This window comes from Hippichthys cyanospilos, chromosome 6 (genome assembly GCF_059441005.1).
Source record: "Hippichthys cyanospilos isolate Australia breed blue-spotted pipefish chromosome 6, RoL_Hcya_1.0, whole genome shotgun sequence".
Taxonomy (NCBI): domain Eukaryota; kingdom Metazoa; phylum Chordata; class Actinopteri; order Syngnathiformes; family Syngnathidae; genus Hippichthys; species Hippichthys cyanospilos.
The window spans coordinates 8,994,702-9,012,611 of NC_142374.1; the positions used below are offsets into that span (position 1 = coordinate 8,994,702).

At 38.8% G+C, this 17,910-nt stretch overlaps 2 protein-coding genes across 2 annotated transcripts; both read right to left on the reverse strand.

The window, feature by feature from the left end:
• Window positions 1–1,748: 1,748 nt before the first annotated feature.
• On the reverse strand, window positions 1,749–9,433 carry LOC148422070 (dihydrofolate reductase). Its single transcript, XM_088416676.1, has 6 exons — window positions 9,193–9,433; window positions 7,452–7,501; window positions 5,737–5,842; window positions 5,486–5,612; window positions 3,137–3,252; window positions 1,749–2,571 (listed from the first exon to the last, which is right to left on the reverse strand). Exons 1-6 carry the CDS (start codon window positions 9,297–9,299, stop codon window positions 2,463–2,465), a joined length of 615 nt encoding a protein of 204 aa, XP_088272802.1. The 5' UTR covers window positions 9,300–9,433; the 3' UTR covers window positions 1,749–2,462.
• Window positions 9,434–9,577: 144 nt separating this feature from the next.
• cry1b (cryptochrome circadian regulator 1b) lies at window positions 9,578–16,904 on the reverse strand. The gene is made up of 11 exons (XM_088416658.1): window positions 16,135–16,904; window positions 14,913–15,021; window positions 14,631–14,773; window positions 14,355–14,539; window positions 14,016–14,104; window positions 13,503–13,643; window positions 13,099–13,410; window positions 12,861–13,012; window positions 11,942–12,144; window positions 11,576–11,710; window positions 9,578–10,493 (listed from the first exon to the last, which is right to left on the reverse strand). Exons 1-11 carry the CDS (start codon window positions 16,290–16,292, stop codon window positions 10,381–10,383), a joined length of 1,740 nt encoding a protein of 579 aa, XP_088272784.1. The 5' UTR covers window positions 16,293–16,904; the 3' UTR covers window positions 9,578–10,380.
• Between the last annotated feature and the right edge of the window lie 1,006 nt (window positions 16,905–17,910).

Consider the following 17,910-nt stretch of genomic DNA (forward strand, 5'->3'; position numbering starts at 1 on the left):
ACTGTACTAAAAAAAAAAAACAAGTTGACTTCCCCTTTAAATGAAAATCTGAAAAAAGAGCCATATTATATACTAAATGTATTCATTTTGTGAAGATAATGTAACTTAGATATCAATGCAGTGGTGCACACTAAAGTGTATAATACTGTGGCCAGTTGGTATATTTGGTAGACCTAAGTCTTGTGTGGTTGAGAACATGTTTATATTATCTGAATAACTATGGTTGCACTTAAAATTTCAGCAGTGGTGCAGTGGTGCACACTAAAGTGTATAATACTGTGGCCAGTTGGTATATTTGGTAGACCTAAGTCTTGTGTGGTTGAGAACATGTCTATATTATCTGAATAACTATGGTTATACTTAAAATTTCAATGACTATTTTGTTCATTAGCACATTTTGGAGCAGCTGATAGAGACAAAGAAGACAAAGCCTGAAGTGTTCACTTGTCCTTTGCTGACTGTTCCTCAATGGCAAAGTCGAGCCAGAGAGGTTAATAAGGGTGAACGTAAATTGCCCCTTTTCATTTCCAACATGGCACAGGTTGCTATTAGTCATGCTTAACTTATTGCGTTTATGGAGAATATCTCAGCAGAAACAGATGACGTCCATAATTAAAAGCAATGAAATTCAGTTGAAGTGTGCGTACATGTACCGTGGTAATAAATACCCTCCATTTGATGACAGTTTAAGTTAATATATTTTAATGTTATGTTTTAAGAGCAGTTTCCATTCAAGCGCCTGAGTGAATGTTATTTCAAAAGTATTCGACCATGTGCTGTGTATTCATCGTACTTCTGTTCTGTGGGAAGGGGTAGTAAAAATAGTTGGCCCCCACTTGCCATTTTAACAAGCTCCATATTTGACTACGTACAAGCGCAGCAAGAGACGCTGGAAGATCTGTGACATTTGTGAGGTCAGACGTCACTGATGTTAGATGTGAGACCCTACGAGATCACCTGTTCTAGGTGCAATAAATAATTCAAATTAACACATCCTCGATGAAATGGTATAAATCAACAGAAATGTAAATAAACAAATAAATACTGAACCATACCCTAAAAGTATGACCTTAATGTTCTTCATTCGAGAGAGACGTTTTACTAATACCTTCTTGAAAAGCATTTCATTTGCGTCAACCTTTGAATAGACAGTAATAAACGGCAATGATAAATAAGAAATCAAGGTTAAGAAAAACATGAACTAGTTGAAGTGACCCATAATATGCAATGTTTTGAACCTTCATTACTTCTTGAAGCCCTTTTAAGGCAGTGCTTCAAAAAGGAATGAAAATGGGCAGTTTATTTATTAGCTTTTAATTACACACAATCACCTAGATAAAACGTCAATGGGGTTTGATACAAGATAATGTATAATATTATGCATATCAGTTATGAATTCCATTGAGGCAGTTGTTTTAATTGTGGGGGGAAAAAAGGAGAGAAAAGGGGGGAAAAAAGGAGAGAAAAGAAATGAAGCATAGGTTTCATATTTAATAACAAGCTAGCGGTACGGTATATGGTTGAAGCTCGTCGTTTGAGCAGCACAGTACTTACCGCAGTCGTGGATTGCACTCTTTATTTGTGCTGCTCTCTAGTGGAGATGATGTGCAACTACAATTTAGTTTCACTACTGCACACATAATTGTCACATTTACGTGCATTCAAGGTTAATTTACAATGACATTCAAGGCATGCAATCAAACGATATGCAATGCAGAAAATAATGAATGACAATGAGACAAAACGAATCTAAGTAAATCATTTTATTATTACAACCATGCACATTTACTGAGACAAATACTGTATGTGGCTTGTGTATCGCCAGTGATCAGCAAACTTGTACTGTACGGAGACAAAAATGTGACTTGTGTATCGCCAGTGATCAGCAAACTTGTACGGAGACAAAAATATGGCTTGTGTATCGCCAGTAATCAGCAAACTTGTACGGGATTCTATTTAGCTTCCACAAGCAGTCCACCTGGAGAAATGAGCAAGTGCATTGTGTAGAATCATTTGAGGTTCTAATTGCTGGTCCCAGGATCACATGAGTATCTTGCATCATCATTTGAAAATGTGAACATTAGCTGAGATTTAAAGAAAAAGGCTACACATTGATCTTTGTTTCCTTTTTTGAGTGAAATCTTTAACATGATCAGTATCTTGGCATACATTAACGTTGTTATTAATAACACTAACAACATATTACAAGAACATTATTTGAGAAAATGTATCATTATAAAAATACCTTCAATGTGCTGTACATCACAATGGTAGGCCTTCCCACCAAGAGGAACCTTGGAACCAAGTGGCATTTGTGCAACCCACTACCAAAATCCCGATAACCAAGATGTGACAACACAACATACTTGTTCTTAACATTTGGGTTTGGATACTGGAATGCTGCTAAAGTAGTTTAGTGGCAGCAAAGCAAAACGAGGCATTATCACTTAACATCACCAGTGTCATTCAAAACACTCTTCATTTCCCCTATGTGCATCTTCCTTTTTGAATACCTGGAATTCATATTTAATGCCATTCTCCTCTTGTATTCCACTTGGTACTCCAGGAAATCTAATTGGGAGATGAAATAAAAACAAAAATAACCATCATATACAGCCTATAGGAAAAATAAAAAAGTTGAACTACAGTAACAAGTGGCCTTAAATCAGACAATGGAAACCACACTACAGTTTAGGGACTATATGATCAAGTAAGAGAACATTTTACTCCCTTTCAGTGTAATGACAAGGAATCCCAAAATGTAACATTTAACTATCCAGCTATTTACAATACTGCTCTTATTAGGGTCATGAGTGAGCTTAAAGGGTGGTCCCACCTGACCCGTGTGAGGGGCGGAGTACATCCTGAACTGGACAGGAGCCATTAACATGGCAAATGTACACTTTCAAGCAAAGCTAATTCATGACGTTAACAAACTCATATCTTCACTTTATCTCAGTTCACAATCACATAAAATGCATTGAAAGAATTCACCCAGAGCAAAATCACAACAGATGTAGTGAAGCTTAACAGATTTCTTTGAATGAAGACAGTTGAACTTGGAAATGTGAAGTCACTCTTAAATACTGTATATCAGAGTACAACACTATCATACATCCATTTTCTCTCCAGGCACCTTTCTTGTTTTATGAAGACGTGTGGATCCATCTCAGGGAAGAAGACATCACACTGAAATTCAGCCATAATATCGGTCAGGAAAACCAACTCACACCAGGGGTGACACAGTGCATCCTGTAAAAAAAAAAAAAAAAAAAAAAAAATAAATATATATATATATATATATATATATATATATATATATATATATATATATATATATATATATATATATATATATATATATATATATATATATATATATACACAGTCGGCCCCCGGTTTACGAACACCCTCTTTTATGAACATTTCGACTTACGAGTTTTTTGTCCCCCACTTACGCACAAACCTTCCGTCTTACGAACAATACGACATGCCGGCCATTGTATTCGTACATTTTTTTTCGCTTTGCTATGTCATCTAAATCAGAAGTTGACGCTCATCACGGCAACGTTGAACGCTATTGCTCTTACAATGTCACAGTCACTGTCTCAGTCACGGTGTCAGTCACGGAGTCAGTCACGGAGATACTATTGGCCGGCGTCACGTCAATCACAGAAATGCCGATATGCTATTGGCCGAACGCCTTTATCTAGCTTGATGGCACAGCCGGTCGGGATGGAAGGAAGGAGAGAAAATGAGTGAAAAATGGAAGGAAGGAATGTTGTGAAGACTTTGCAAACTTTATCTGTTAGACATGGCTTCTAAATTTGCTAGTGGCGGTAAAGGAAGAAGTAAGAGGATGATGACAATAGAAACGAAGCAGGAGATAATTAAAAAAAAAAAAAACACGAAGGAGGCGCACGCATGGTTAACCTTGCTCGTGAGTATAGCCGTAACCGCTCGGCAATCTTCGAAGGGCAAGACTTTCCTTGCCGGGGGACGGACCTCGATCGACAACAAAATTGAGAGGCTTCTTCTATTATGGATTAAAGAGAAGGAAATCGCCGGTGATATGTTCTAGTTTGAGAAAAGTTCCCGTTTAAGAAAATAAATAAATAAATTCTGCGGGTTGGTCTCTGCTCCCCTCCGCCTCCACCCAGCTCAAATCACGTCGCCCCAAAGGTAAATGTCATTTTTCCTTTGTATATATTATTTAATTTAACTGTACGGTAGATTATGTTACTCATTTTTAATATGTGTATAAAGTCGTGATGTTTATACCTAAGGTTTTTGCACGCGTTGCACGCATTCACTAATTAACATAGGTTTGGATTGCCCGTCATACGAGCAGTTCAAGTTACGAGAGTAGCCGCTGAACGGATTAAGTTCGTAACACGGGGGCCCACTGTATATATACACACAAACACACAGTGGCCCCCTGGGTTACAGTGTCCCAGGCTTACATTTTTTAAACGTTGCGATGTGGAATACTGAGTTTTTTTGTCCCCTCTTTAAGGTATTTTCCCCCGCTTTGTGACAAAAACAACTGTCATGACCTTAGGGGGTTGGCTGTATTTGTGTTGTTTTGTCTCCATCTGCAGGCGTTCTTAGGTAATTGCACTTATTTTCTGTTGTCTACTGTCTGCTATGGTCTACTATTGGTCAGCCTCACTTGTTTCAAAATGGCGCAATGGTAAAGCTTTGTTCTTTGTATTTTTAGTGCATTTTACTGCTTAATTCAAAGTTGAATGGGTTAGCCATGGGTCCCAAGATTGCTCATGATGTTAAAGAGAGAAGATCACGGTATTTTCAGACGAATCATAAAGTTGTTTTTATTGGCAAACTTTCATAAGCAATCCGGAAAATACGCATTGCGCAAATTCTGTTCCGCGTGGACCCCGCATGAGGGCGGTTGCCGAAATAAAGTCATTTTACGAGCAGATTTTGCAGAACCGTCAAGCTTAAACCAAACTTAACACATGAAGACAGGATAAAAGTAATAAAGATGAAAGATGGATGAAGCAAAGTGAAAGACTTTATGCAAGAACTTGATGGATGAAAATGAATGATTATTGTAGATGTGGTAATTTTATTCTTTTTTTGTGTTCTTTTTAAATGTTGGATAGTTTTGTTTTTAGCTTCAGTCAGATTGTAGATTGCATATTTTTTATGTTTACGTCCAAGACATAGATTTGCTATAGTGAAAAGTCCCCTGTTGTCAAAAATTTCTGGCTGCAAATATGATTTTGCTGTAGAGGAGTACTACTGTATATATATTAATTTATTTATGTGTGCATTACAATCCTTTTGACACACAGTGACAGCAATATGTGAAACTGTGACCAGTTGGCAATAACCACCTCACTGGCCCCATGAATAGAATGAGCAGTTTTGACTAAGTCAGCAGGTTTTTGAGACATTGGGAATTTTGCTTCTTTACAAGCGGATTGGACCTACAATAGCATCCCGTTTACCATAAATTTACCTTGTAAACCCGTGTGCCTCCCACAACCCATATGGTTTCAATCAAGTCTGCGAGCGGGTACTGTGCTGCCAAAAGGACAGCACTCTCCAGGTCCTGACAAAGGAAGTGGGCATGATCCGGCACCGTCCTGTGAGACAGATGTAGAAACACTTGTGGTACAGGTAATGAATACCTAACAGAAATTCATGACCGTAAACAATATCCATTTTGATCATATGTGGTCTATACAGTATGTATGAAGTTGCACTCACACCAGTGTTTCACTCAGTATCGCATGCAACACATTAGCCATTGGGAACATAGTTTGAGGGTTGGAGAACCAGCACAGTTTGCCCCACACCAACATATTGAACTTTCCTGTAAAATAAATAAAAATGAGTTAGACGTGATTGCCGATCTTCACAGGGCTAACCGTCAAACACAATAAGAAAGCCAAAAAAAAAAAAAAAAAAAATATATATATATATATATATATATATATATATATATATGTATGTAATGTGTATATATATATATATATATATATATATATATATATATATATATATACATGTTCTCACACACACACACATGTTCCAAAATGTTTGACCCTATTTTGTAGGCCAATAATTTTGACAATTTTTGTTGGAATGACCTCAAATTTTCACAGCTTGTGTAGAAATGTTTCATGTTTTTGTGTGTGGCAGTTCAATCTTTTCAGGTTAATAAATGGCGTTCATGTGTCCAGAGGCATAGGGGGCGCTCATATTGAACATTTATGAAAATCTATCATAGAACCAAAAAATATCTGTATTTCTCTTTGTAAACGCAACCAATAAAAGTTATGACCTTCAACATAAAGTGTATTTAGTTTCATTAAGATCCATCAAGTAGTTATCGAGATATTGGCATTTAGAATGGGGTCAACCATTTGGAACACCCTGGGGGGAAAAAAAAAAAACAAAAAACCAAAAACATATATATATATATATATATATATATATATATATATATATATATATATATATATATATATATATATATATATATATATATGTGTATATATATATATGTATGTATGTATGTATGTATGTTCCGAAACTTTACAATCCAAGCAAATTAAATTATGACATCGAACATATGTACAATATGTATGTATGTATGAAAAAGTGCATTTGTGGTATTACTTAATCCTTGTGCGATATTCTGATCATTTTTGGGTAGTTTTCTTCCACATAATTCTCACAGTAGTTCAGCCATGGTGCACACACATGATGGTACACTCCTGGTAGTGTGAAACCTGAGTAGCACGTGCCATTTTATTTTCCTTTTCTGTTTTATTGCCTACTTTATTTTTTGCTCTATTGTAGAATGTTGTCTGCTCAGGGGTGTGAACAGAATAATAATTTTCATTGTTTAGTAATACTCTGCATGGTGAAATGTCAGCATTGCCTTTTTTCAGATCAAAGGATTCGACAAAATGTTGTTCAGGGGCTAAGATATAATAATAATAATAATAATAATAATAGTAATAATGTACATGTTTCAATGAGGAGCCTAATGTATAGTTTAATATTCATATTAACACCATTTTATTAACAGATCGGCATTAACAATTTTAATTTGTGCCAACAGTTTTCAGACCCTCCTTCAACTTAAACACAGAAAAACTCCTCTGCGACAAAACTTGCAAAAATACCCCCCAGTGTGAAAAAAAGTCTTCATGCATTAATTTCAGGACTCTGCAAAGTTATTTAAAAGCATCTTTGGGTTATAATGAGTTAATGATAAATTACAGAACACAAATAATTGGATCAGTCAAGCAGTACTTGCCATTTGGCACGATCCAGTTGGTCCAGCAAACTGAGAGTTGGACAACCTATTTTGTCTCTGTTGACCACCAGAGGTAAACGTTTGAATGTAAAGTTTAATCATATGTGTGCAGTAAGGCATCTCGTTCGTACCTTAATTTTGAACTTCACTTTACCTGGTTTTGAAACTTCTGTAACATTGCGAAGGAAGTATTGGAATTCCGATCTGCAAATTGGATTATAAGAAAAAAAAAAAAAAAAAGTCAGTCTTCAGAGGTTTCAAGTTTCTTCTTCTTGTCAGACATGTTATGCCTGCCCATAATCATATTTAAATTGTCAAAAAATATCTTTTCTAACAAGCATCAGTTCTTATAATTTTTAAAGCAAGCACAAAGGTGTACAACTTGGTGAGTGACTCCATAACAATGCCCCAAAACTAAAACAGGAATAAGGTAGCTGGAAAAATTGTGGAAATCGTGCAATCCATGTAGGTCCACATACAGTACAAAGTTGCCTGGCGGATTCAGCACTTTGCTTTGAACTTAAATAAACATCTTGAGGCTCATGCTTTTTTTCCCCATTGCATGTGAGAGAAGCTAACCCATGACTAAGCCACAAGTATTTTATGATTAAGGATCACTTTTTTGAGGTCAAAGCTAATATTGTGTTTAGCACATCTGTCTCTGTCTAAAAATGTTGCCATTGTTATTCTTGCTTTGCCGGTAAAAAAAATTGTGCAGCGACACTAACTGTGGTTTCCTCCCGCATTCTCAAAAACACGCATAAAAGCATATTATTATTACATATTGGGCACTCCAAACTGCACTTAGGTGTGCTTTCTGGCTGATGACTGCTAGGATAGGCCTCTGCACACCAACGACTCCAGTTAGGAGAAAGCAGCTAAGAAATTGTAATTAATATGAAATTGTAAATAGTTTAGTAAATATACTAGAAACATATTCAACTACAGTATATTTCCCTACATTGTAAACTACTACTGAAGCCATTCAGACTATGCACCAAGATGCAAGATATTAAACATGTTATTCAAACAAAACTATATTTAGATCTAAGATTCTTCAGAATGGCCGACTTTTGCCAAAATGACAGATTTGCGTATATTGGTATTTTCAGTCAGTTTCATGGATGGACAGGCTTAACAGAATTTTTAAAAATTACATGTTATTTTTTTATTTTAGTTATATTTTGAATGTGATCTCAATGCGTCATTTTATTTTTAGTCATGTATGGTTATTTCCGGTGCATTCTGCTTCCGCGATGCTTAGTGTACTTCCGCGACCGATCGGCATTCACTCAGTTGCGGTTTTGCTCTCTGAGGGATGCAGATGCACAGATCATGAAGACAAACTGTTCTCTATTGTCTCCCCCAGTGTTGCAGAGGAAGACGAATCAATTAAAAAAAAAAAAAAAAAACAAAAAAAAACAGTAGTTGAAATGTTTGCACAATCCCACACGGGTTACACAGGCAAGCCCTTTAAATTCACAGCGATGGGCATTATCAATACTGAATAGCTTTAAAAAGAATTACATACAAAAGCACAGTTAAAATACTTGCATTCAAATCATTATAGTTTGTAAATTTAGTTTGGGTATTTTTTTTACTTTAGTCGGACATTTGCTTAGTCTCGTCACGTTACACATCCGTGGCTTTGGTCACGCTTTTGTAGCTACAAGTTAGACATTCTCCGTGGTAATACTGTATTTGCGGGTTGACAGGTTTTTTTCTACAATAATAGCCTCGTGCTCCAGAAAAAGGGTCTAAGTAACGTCAGGATTTAGTATCGTTATCGTAGTTTGCAGCGTCAAATGCAGTTCAACCATAATAATGATCATACCTCTCTGAGAGTCTATCAAAACTTTCACTAAAGGCCGAAAAGGGTGTTCAAGTAGTCTTACGGTAGATTCCAAGGCAGCGTGCCATTTTTCCCGATGCCTTTGTCTTTGCACACCGCCGCGATGACGCGTACAGGTTTCTTCTGCACTTTGCGGCGACCCTCTTCCATCGCAAATATTTCATGCAAGTCTCCACTACTACACGCTCGGATCCTGAGCCGAGTAAACTCTTCGGACACCGCCCATCGAGCTTCAGTTGCTATTGGGTTGAATCGCTTATGTGACTATCTTCGAACAAAGTAACGAGTGAGCATGCGCCTGATTCACCCGGTGCGCGCACACCTCTGCGTAATCGTCGATTCGCGGGGCAGCAACTCAGTGGCATGTCAAATACCACATTGGGCGCAATTACTACAATAAAGAAAATCCATTAAAACGTTTTGACGAATTGGAGGAAAAAGATATCACAATGTTGCTTTATTTACAAAACAGATTAGATCAGGCCATTCTTTATTAAACACACACACGCACACAAATTGTATTCCTGCAACGATTTAAATAAACAGATATATACAACATTTTTGATCCCAGCCCCCTCTTTTTCTTGAATGGTTTTGGCAGAAATCCTTCATCATATTAGTGAAGTGGATATTACTATTTTCCGTAAAATTCATATTTAAAAAAAAAAAAAAAAGACTTTTTTAAATATCTTGGCCAACACTCAATATGCTTGTGCAAACAAAAAGAAGGAATACAGCAGCTTATCACTACTTTTACATTACTTTTAGCAAGACTTTGTTCAGGCTTCGGTTTGTTGTATTATAATTAACTTTTGTAGCTTAATGTGTGTGAAAGAAATAGAATATATAAGTCGTTATTGGAGGTTCGGTGTTAAACATTGTATGAGACAATTGTAATATTGAAAATCTAAAAGCACGACTGTACTTTTCCCTTTGTAAGGTTTGTTGACAGACCGATTGTTTATTTTTGGGGGGAGGGCGGCTTTGCTAAAGGTCGGCCTGTTAGCCCCTAACGTACCAACATTTGCCTGTGAGAAAAGACGACATTTTGGATCGTGATTAAAATGGGTACCCTTCATAACTAATTCAATATTCCATAATCCCGAGATCTGAATCTATCACTCCCCAGCGTGACTCCTTAGAAGGCAGCATAAATTCCAGTTAATTATAAATAGCTGAAGGCACAATTGGGGGGGGGTTGTCATTCAGGTTGAGTAAGGAATTCTTTGTATTATGCCTTTTGCAACTCTTTGCTTGGCCTTCGGGATTTGGAGTTGCTCTCGGCTGGGCCTTCTTCACCGCGTCGCTTCTGCCTTGACTGTCCTCTATCTGCACTCAAGCCACCTAATTGGAACAAGCATTATCCACATGAGCAATAAAAGACATTTATGTGGTACTACTATCATTTTTTTGTGTATGCTGTGAAGGACAACATTATATGCAGCTTTTTTGGGATCACCCCCAAATACATGACTGGAGACACAAATCAATGTATCCTGGACCTTCTGTTTTGCTTTTACTCATTGTTTCTCAAGGTGTAACACAACAAGATCATACTCTTGTGCCACTCTTCCCAAATATTTGAAAACGACACTCAAATGAGTGGTCTGGATGACTGGGGGTGGCGGTGGGGGGGCAACTTTGCTATTCTAACTCCATCATGCTAAAGAGGTGTGTACAAGTCTAAGCTGCTTTATAAACCACGGTGGTGTAGTGACTACGTCACATTCACCGAGTGACGTTGGAGGTCTCTGCACATCCAAATAGGATGGATACAAAAAGTAAAAAATGTCTGTCCCAGTGTTTAACCTGAAGTTAGCGCCACACAGTTTTTGCCCCAAAGTCAACGTTTACACTAACATACACTAAAATGTCAAAATAATGACCATGAAATGAAGACAGCAATAATAGACAGACGTTTGGTTAACCATGGTTAACCAGATGGTTAACCATAAAGTTTACCAGCAAAAAATGTCAATTTTGTATTATCCTTTCATGTGGTGAAAAAAACAAAACAACAACTAAATATTCATACATATTCATTTAGGGATTTCAAACATGCTGTAGATTTTAGTTTTTCTTGACAGTTAGTTGTTCTGCTCACCTCCCCCCAAACAAACAAACAAAAAGTGTACATGTATAGTGCTGGAGCCAAAGCCTCAAAAGTCACCATCAGCCCAATTTGAGATTTCTCGAAAATCCTTACTACCAGTGAAATCACACGTGAGTGTTCCTTTACAAATTACTGACCATATTTAAAGTGTTGAAAATGGCTTCCATTACTTTCACAATGGAATGCTGAAGGTGAAAAAAAAAAAGCAATTTTTTGGGGTCTCCCGAAAAGTAATTATTTTGGAGCTACAATGCTTCCAACCTGACGCTCGCGATATGTTGCAGGGATGGTATCAACAGTGCAAGAACCCTACCTGCTTGAGAGGTACGCTTCTGGATTGACGCATATTCTGACAAGCCTTCGGGTCCTTGACTAGTCCCTGAGTTCACTCTCCCAATGCTATCATTTGTCCCGCAGTTGGGATTATGTGGGACTGTGGCCAGCAGACCTGAATCATAAGTGACACGCCACCATTCAACAAGGTCCACAGCACATTCAGGTATAAAATCAATAAGGAATCTACTCATCTGGAAGATAAGTAACACATTCAAAATCATTCATCCGCTTTCTAAACTGAAAACATCAGAGTTTAAAGATAAAGGGCTTCGGTACAAGGCAGGCTGTAATGGAGATGCTTTTGAATAATAACGTCACATAGAAGTGTAACTATTGCTCTTACATAGTCCTCTGTAGCACGACAGCTGCTGATAAATTTGCTTCATCCGTTCGATGTTGATGCGGCTGGCTTCGGCATGATTCACCATGGGCTTTGGGTAGTGCACTCCAATAACACATTTGGCAGCTTTCTGTAGTTCCTCTGGGGCATTCCATGGATCGTAGATATACTTGGCTGGAAAGCCTCTCAATATGGGCAAATAACGCCTACAAACCGGATTAAAATGAGGTTAACTTGACAGGTTGGTCATTTTTAGTGAATTGAGAGCAAAATTGTGCTGGTACTACATCTCACATTTAGCAATGTGAAGGTTGTCAATACACAACACTAAATGCACTGTCAAAGCATCTTGAACAAACAATGTTCCCTAATCTTTACTCATTTATTCATACAGCAATCTGCTGCAGGTTTAGCTAGGGCAAAACAATATATCGTTTTCGGACCGAAATCACAGACAATGTGATTTCCAGATTATCAAAGCTGCATTTCTTTAAAAAGGCTCTCATCCTCATGGCTCACCAATCCACCATCTTTTATAGGTTAAACAGATTTCGTGACAAAATAAAAAGCAGACATTTGCATGAAAATGCAAAATTTGAATGAAAAATGGAAGAATGAATGATACTTTCTGACCTCTTTAACGAGGAAATATTTATCTTTTCATATTTCATTATTACAGCATAAATACTTCCATTGGGTATGGTTTTCCGATTTTACTCAGACCATTACTGTTATGACAAAAAGGTTCAATTAATGCTATTAATTTAATATGCCATATGACTTTCAGGCCATTTTGCTAAAGCCTCAGTTTCTGTTTGAAGCGCTTAAGTCTCAAGCAGAAACAAAAGAATGAGGGGAACGGGGGAATTCTGTGGAAAAAAAGATATGACTCCCACTGCTAATTTAGTGAAACTCTACACACCTAATGTAGTCACCGTTGGGATCTGCACGTCGCCCAAATCCCACGGGGCAGTAACAGTGGAAAAACTGCTGGAAAAAAGAACTGCAGGAAAGCCACATCCAGCTGCCAGCATTTACACTCCAGTCTGCATCTAACAGCAACTCTTCAAACACCTGCCAGGACGCGGACACGGCTCATTTACGATCAAAAGGCAGCAGGCAGACAAGCCATTACAAGGAAGATTTGTGTGCTTGCCTACCCTCACGCCTTCTTCCCAGCTGATCCAGAGGTCTCCTCTGGTGAGAAAGCAGGCCACAGCGCGTCGGGCCAAATGGTGGATCCAACCTTCCTGCCTCAGCTGGGTCATAATTGCATCTATCCAAGGAAATCCTGTCCGTCCTTCTGCCCATTTGGCCAGCGCCTCTGGGTTTCGTTCCCACGGGATCAAGACACATACAGGGTTTCCCTCCATCTTATCAAAACATGGATTGTTGGTAGCAGTCGTGTAGAAGAACTCCCTCCACAGCAGTTGGCCATACAAGGCAAGCGGTGGTGTGCTGTTCTTTTTAACCTATTTGACCATACATTTCACCATTAATTAGATTCCCGTACAATCTCCTGTAGTGAGCGCTTCCATTGATAAAACAGCAATACCCCCATTACCTTCATGTACAAGTCAGTCAGCTTGAAATAGAAGAGTCGGCACGACAGGCACCCGAAGCGTAGGTAGGGGCTGAGGCCTGCAGGACTTGCCAGGAGCGAGTTGGCGCTCATTCGAGGACGTTCATAATTTGCTACCCATGCCTGTGAAGAGACAAAAGGAATAGTGCGCAAAAGTTTTGCAAAGGCCGTTTGTACCGTATGTTGACCAAGATTATTGTTTCCCGTTTGTCTCAAGGAATGACCACTGAATTTAGGAGCATGAATCAAATTTGAATCTTGCGTGCTGTATGTAATAAGGTTGATTAAAGCAATGGGTGGGAACACCCTAAACATTTGCTTTATTTTCAACAAAAGTAGGCAGTCTAAAATAATATGAACAAATCTAGCCCCGACAAAAAGTAAAACTTGAGACAAAACTTTATGGTTTGTCCACAACACAACAGTTGAATGCAGCAATCTGTGTTTTAATTTGAGTTTTCCTGAAAAAACACACATCCAGTGTTGTCCTTGCACCTTTCTCTCAAGATGTCTGTCGAGTCTCAAGAGGGCCTCTGTTTCTCCACCTGGCCAAACTGCTGTTGGTAGGCCCTCGGTCTCGAAACCTGTGGAAAAAGCAAACATGTATAAGCAGAGGGCGGCTCGGTGAAACAGTGGTTAGCACGTCCGCCTTACAGTTCTGAAAAAATGAAAGTGCAAGCTAATCTCATACTCACGTTTAAGAAAACACATACATTGAGCTTCTCACTGAAAAAAAAAGAACCATCCTGGCTAAAGTCAGCCTTGAAGTTACAACGCCTGCATTTTTTGTGCTTATTGCAGCAGCAGCAGCAGAAGCATACATCCGAGCCTTACCAAGTTCCTCTAGTGACGGCACTGCATACTTGTCGTCATGGTTCTCACTGATGGGTGTTGCGCAATTTTTGAGGATTTCTGATGTGATGGTTTCGGCCGGAGAATCCACTGCATCCATACAACTAATGAGAGCCTGGAAGCGCTTGTATGTAAGAGGAGGCTGGCCGCCATTAACTTCTATGATCCTTTTGGAAAGGAATAAAACGCAACAAATCTTATCAACGAAAACTAACGAACACAGTTATAAAGTGACTGCACGTGTGTTTGACCACTCACTTGTTTAGATCATAGAGTGTGTGTGAAACCCTCACCAAGACCTCTACTCCTGCTTCGGTGGCAAGCTTTTGAATAGCAGCATCACGTTCCTTGCCAAAAGGCTCTGAGTCATATTCATAGGATAAATGAGTTATCTGCCATTCCTAATGAGAAAAGGAAAATATCAAACATAACATTTGACACCTCAGAAATATACTGTAGCTAAAAAAAAAAAAAAAACAACAACTATTCAATCATACCATTAGAATTGGTAAGATGTCCACTGTGTTTGATCAAACCTACCTTAAATAGTCTGGGGAAGACATCTGTGGGTTGACCTCGAATGACAAAGAGCCGGGAGTTGAGTTTACGTAAACTGGCATCTAGGTCTTCTAAGCACTGCAACAAAAACCTGCAAAGAATCAAACAGCATGTGTGCCACACATGAACTGTGTTTCTGATGTTGAATTGGGTCACATCAACAATGTTATGCCAATAATAAAAAAGCTAGCTGCAAAAAAACAAAAACTGATTTGACACTGTTCATAATTGTATTAATTTAAGAACATGTACAGGGATTCTTGTGAATAGGGTTTAGTCGTGGTAAACTTGTCTGCAGCTTGTAGTTCTGATGCTCGATATTCAAATCTTGCCTGAGAACGCCTCTGAGTTTGCATCCTCTCCCAATGCTTCTGTGTTCCAATTTATCAACGAATGGATGTCAGGTCCAAAATCTTAATGAAGAGAAGCGGCTCTAGAAAATAGATGGGTGTTATGTTTGTTGAAGACTATATAGTCTATAGATCTGAATCGGCTCAGTTGCACAGTGGTTAGCGGGTCCACCTCACAGTTCGGGGACCAGAGTTCAAATCCACCTCACTCCAGCCTTCCTGTGTGGAGTTTGCATGTTCTGCATGAACCTACATGGGTTCTCTCCGGACACTCCGGCTTCCTACCACAATCCAAAAACATGCATGGCAGGTGACTTGGACATACTAAACTGTCCTTAGGTGTGTTTGGGTGTGTGAATGCTTGTTCGTCTCTGTGTGCCCTGCAAATGGCTGTCAACCAGTTCAGGGTGTTTCCCGCTTACTGCCTAAGTGAGCTGGGAAAGGCACCTAAATAAAATAGGGGCATCAGAGAGGACTTGGTCTCTGGAAGCTCACATTCACTCTGACGTACCAGCAAGTGCGTTATATATAAATGTGTGATATATAAATAATCCTACTTATTACAATATATTCATTAGTCCACTGTGTATTACAATGGGCATCTTTCAGCTCAATATTTTGCTCTGTGGATGACTTGGAAATTGTGATGCTGTCCTTGCTCTTAAACCATTGCACCTAATTAGAAAAAAAAATAAAGAACAATAATGTTCTGCGCTAACTTCTGAGGAACGCTGCGTTCCATGCATGCCCTCGTGTGGCTGAATAGAATAATTGCTTTTCATTATGATACACACTGCCCCCCCCCCCCACCACCACCAAAAAGGCCAAAAAACAAACAGATTTGCAAACATTACCTCCACCTGTTGATGCCCACGTTCGAGGAGCCTGCAAACCAAGGGTCCAGGATGTAGATGCAGCGTAAACTGTGCGCCACGCGGATAGAATCTTTTAAAGACGGGTTATCGTGCAGCCTTAGTCCTTTTCGGAACCAGTGGATTGCGTTGGCCACCATATCGACACGCAAAGCGCTATGTATATGTCTATTATTTAAGGTGGCTTTGGGTGAATGGCCCCTAGCAGGGTACAGCTGAACAAATCCCTCCCACCCTTTTTTAACCGGCAAAAAAGTCTATACGACGCTTATATTAAGAAAGTTAACGCTCGTGTTAACATTAACCTAGCTCCATTAATTTCTCTACATAGTTAATTCTCGAGGGTAGTCGTGGCCGCATGCGTGCATGGATAGTTTAAAACACGCGAAGAAAAAAACAACACCACCAAAACAAACCGTTTCCACTCAGTGGCAGCGACAACGTTGGCATATGACCTCTTTGTCACTGCAGTAACTGAAGGCGCACATAAAGTCAACTTTCCCTTATACGTTCCCTGAAGCAGACGTCCTCTAAAACCAGGCATGCACTTAATCTAGCGACCTATTTGCGTGTAAATGGATTGCGCGAAACTGTCTGATGAAGATATCCGCTCCTTGTGTCAACAGCTCCTCCCACTGGAATATTCCGGCAGAAAACTGGCACTCTGATTGGTCAGCACAGACCATTATACAACTCTTTCGCTGTCACGTTTCTGTAGTGTGCTTATTTCGAGCGACCCTGTTCGCTTGGGTTTATTTTTCCCAAGTGACTTTAAAACTCACGTACGGCAACTTTGGAAAAATCACTGCACCATGTGAATCAAAGAAAAGTTCTGGAGACTACCACCACAAATAGATAAACGCATAAAAGCAGCCAATCGAGAGGTTGGCGCTGATTACGCGTTACGCCGAAAAGTACCCGGATGCTCACGTGGCGGACCGCGCTGTCTCGAATAAGGTCTGCTCGATTTTTCATCCAGTTTGGGCCGATTTGCGCTTGAGTTTATGATCAATACAATACAGCCACCAGCCACGATTGTTTGTATTTTTCTGTCGTCACACAATCATTTACGTTTAATTTCTTAGAATCTTTGTTGTTGTTGTTGTTTTTTAATGATCATGATTATTGACTAACGGTACTACTTTTGCAGTACTTTTTATTTCATTTATTTTATTCACCTTCATGTTTGTGCGCCACTGCTCAGTAAATACTTAATGTGCATTGTTTATTTGTTTTTGCATATTATTTTCAAGTGTGTTTTAAACTGACAAATCCTGCCGTCCAAAATAACAACTTTGCTCAAGTTACCTGTCATTCAGTGTTACAATCGATAAACAAGAATATGGTATCCATCTTAGATTGAGACAGTGATAATATTAACATGCAGTCAATGTGCAGATTGTGGTACACATTCCAATTTCTGAAACACTATTTGCAAAAGCTTCAATAACTGTATACGTGTTAGTAAGAATTTCAATGTGTGGTTTCGTGCTATAGGCTACATGTGACAATAAATCTCTCTGAATCTTTAACAGTTATGGTAATTGGTTTATCTTGATGACACAGGTCAGGCAAATAGACATAATTTCCACTTCTTATTTTCTACCATCAATAATACACATTATGCAGCATTCATGTCACACCACAGTAATAAAGTCATTGATTTCCTCCTCACTTCAAAAGTGTGGCTCTACGGCTATGCTGTGTCTGAGTTTTGTCCTTTTTTTTCTGACAGAGGAGTGCAAAGAAGAGTTGTCC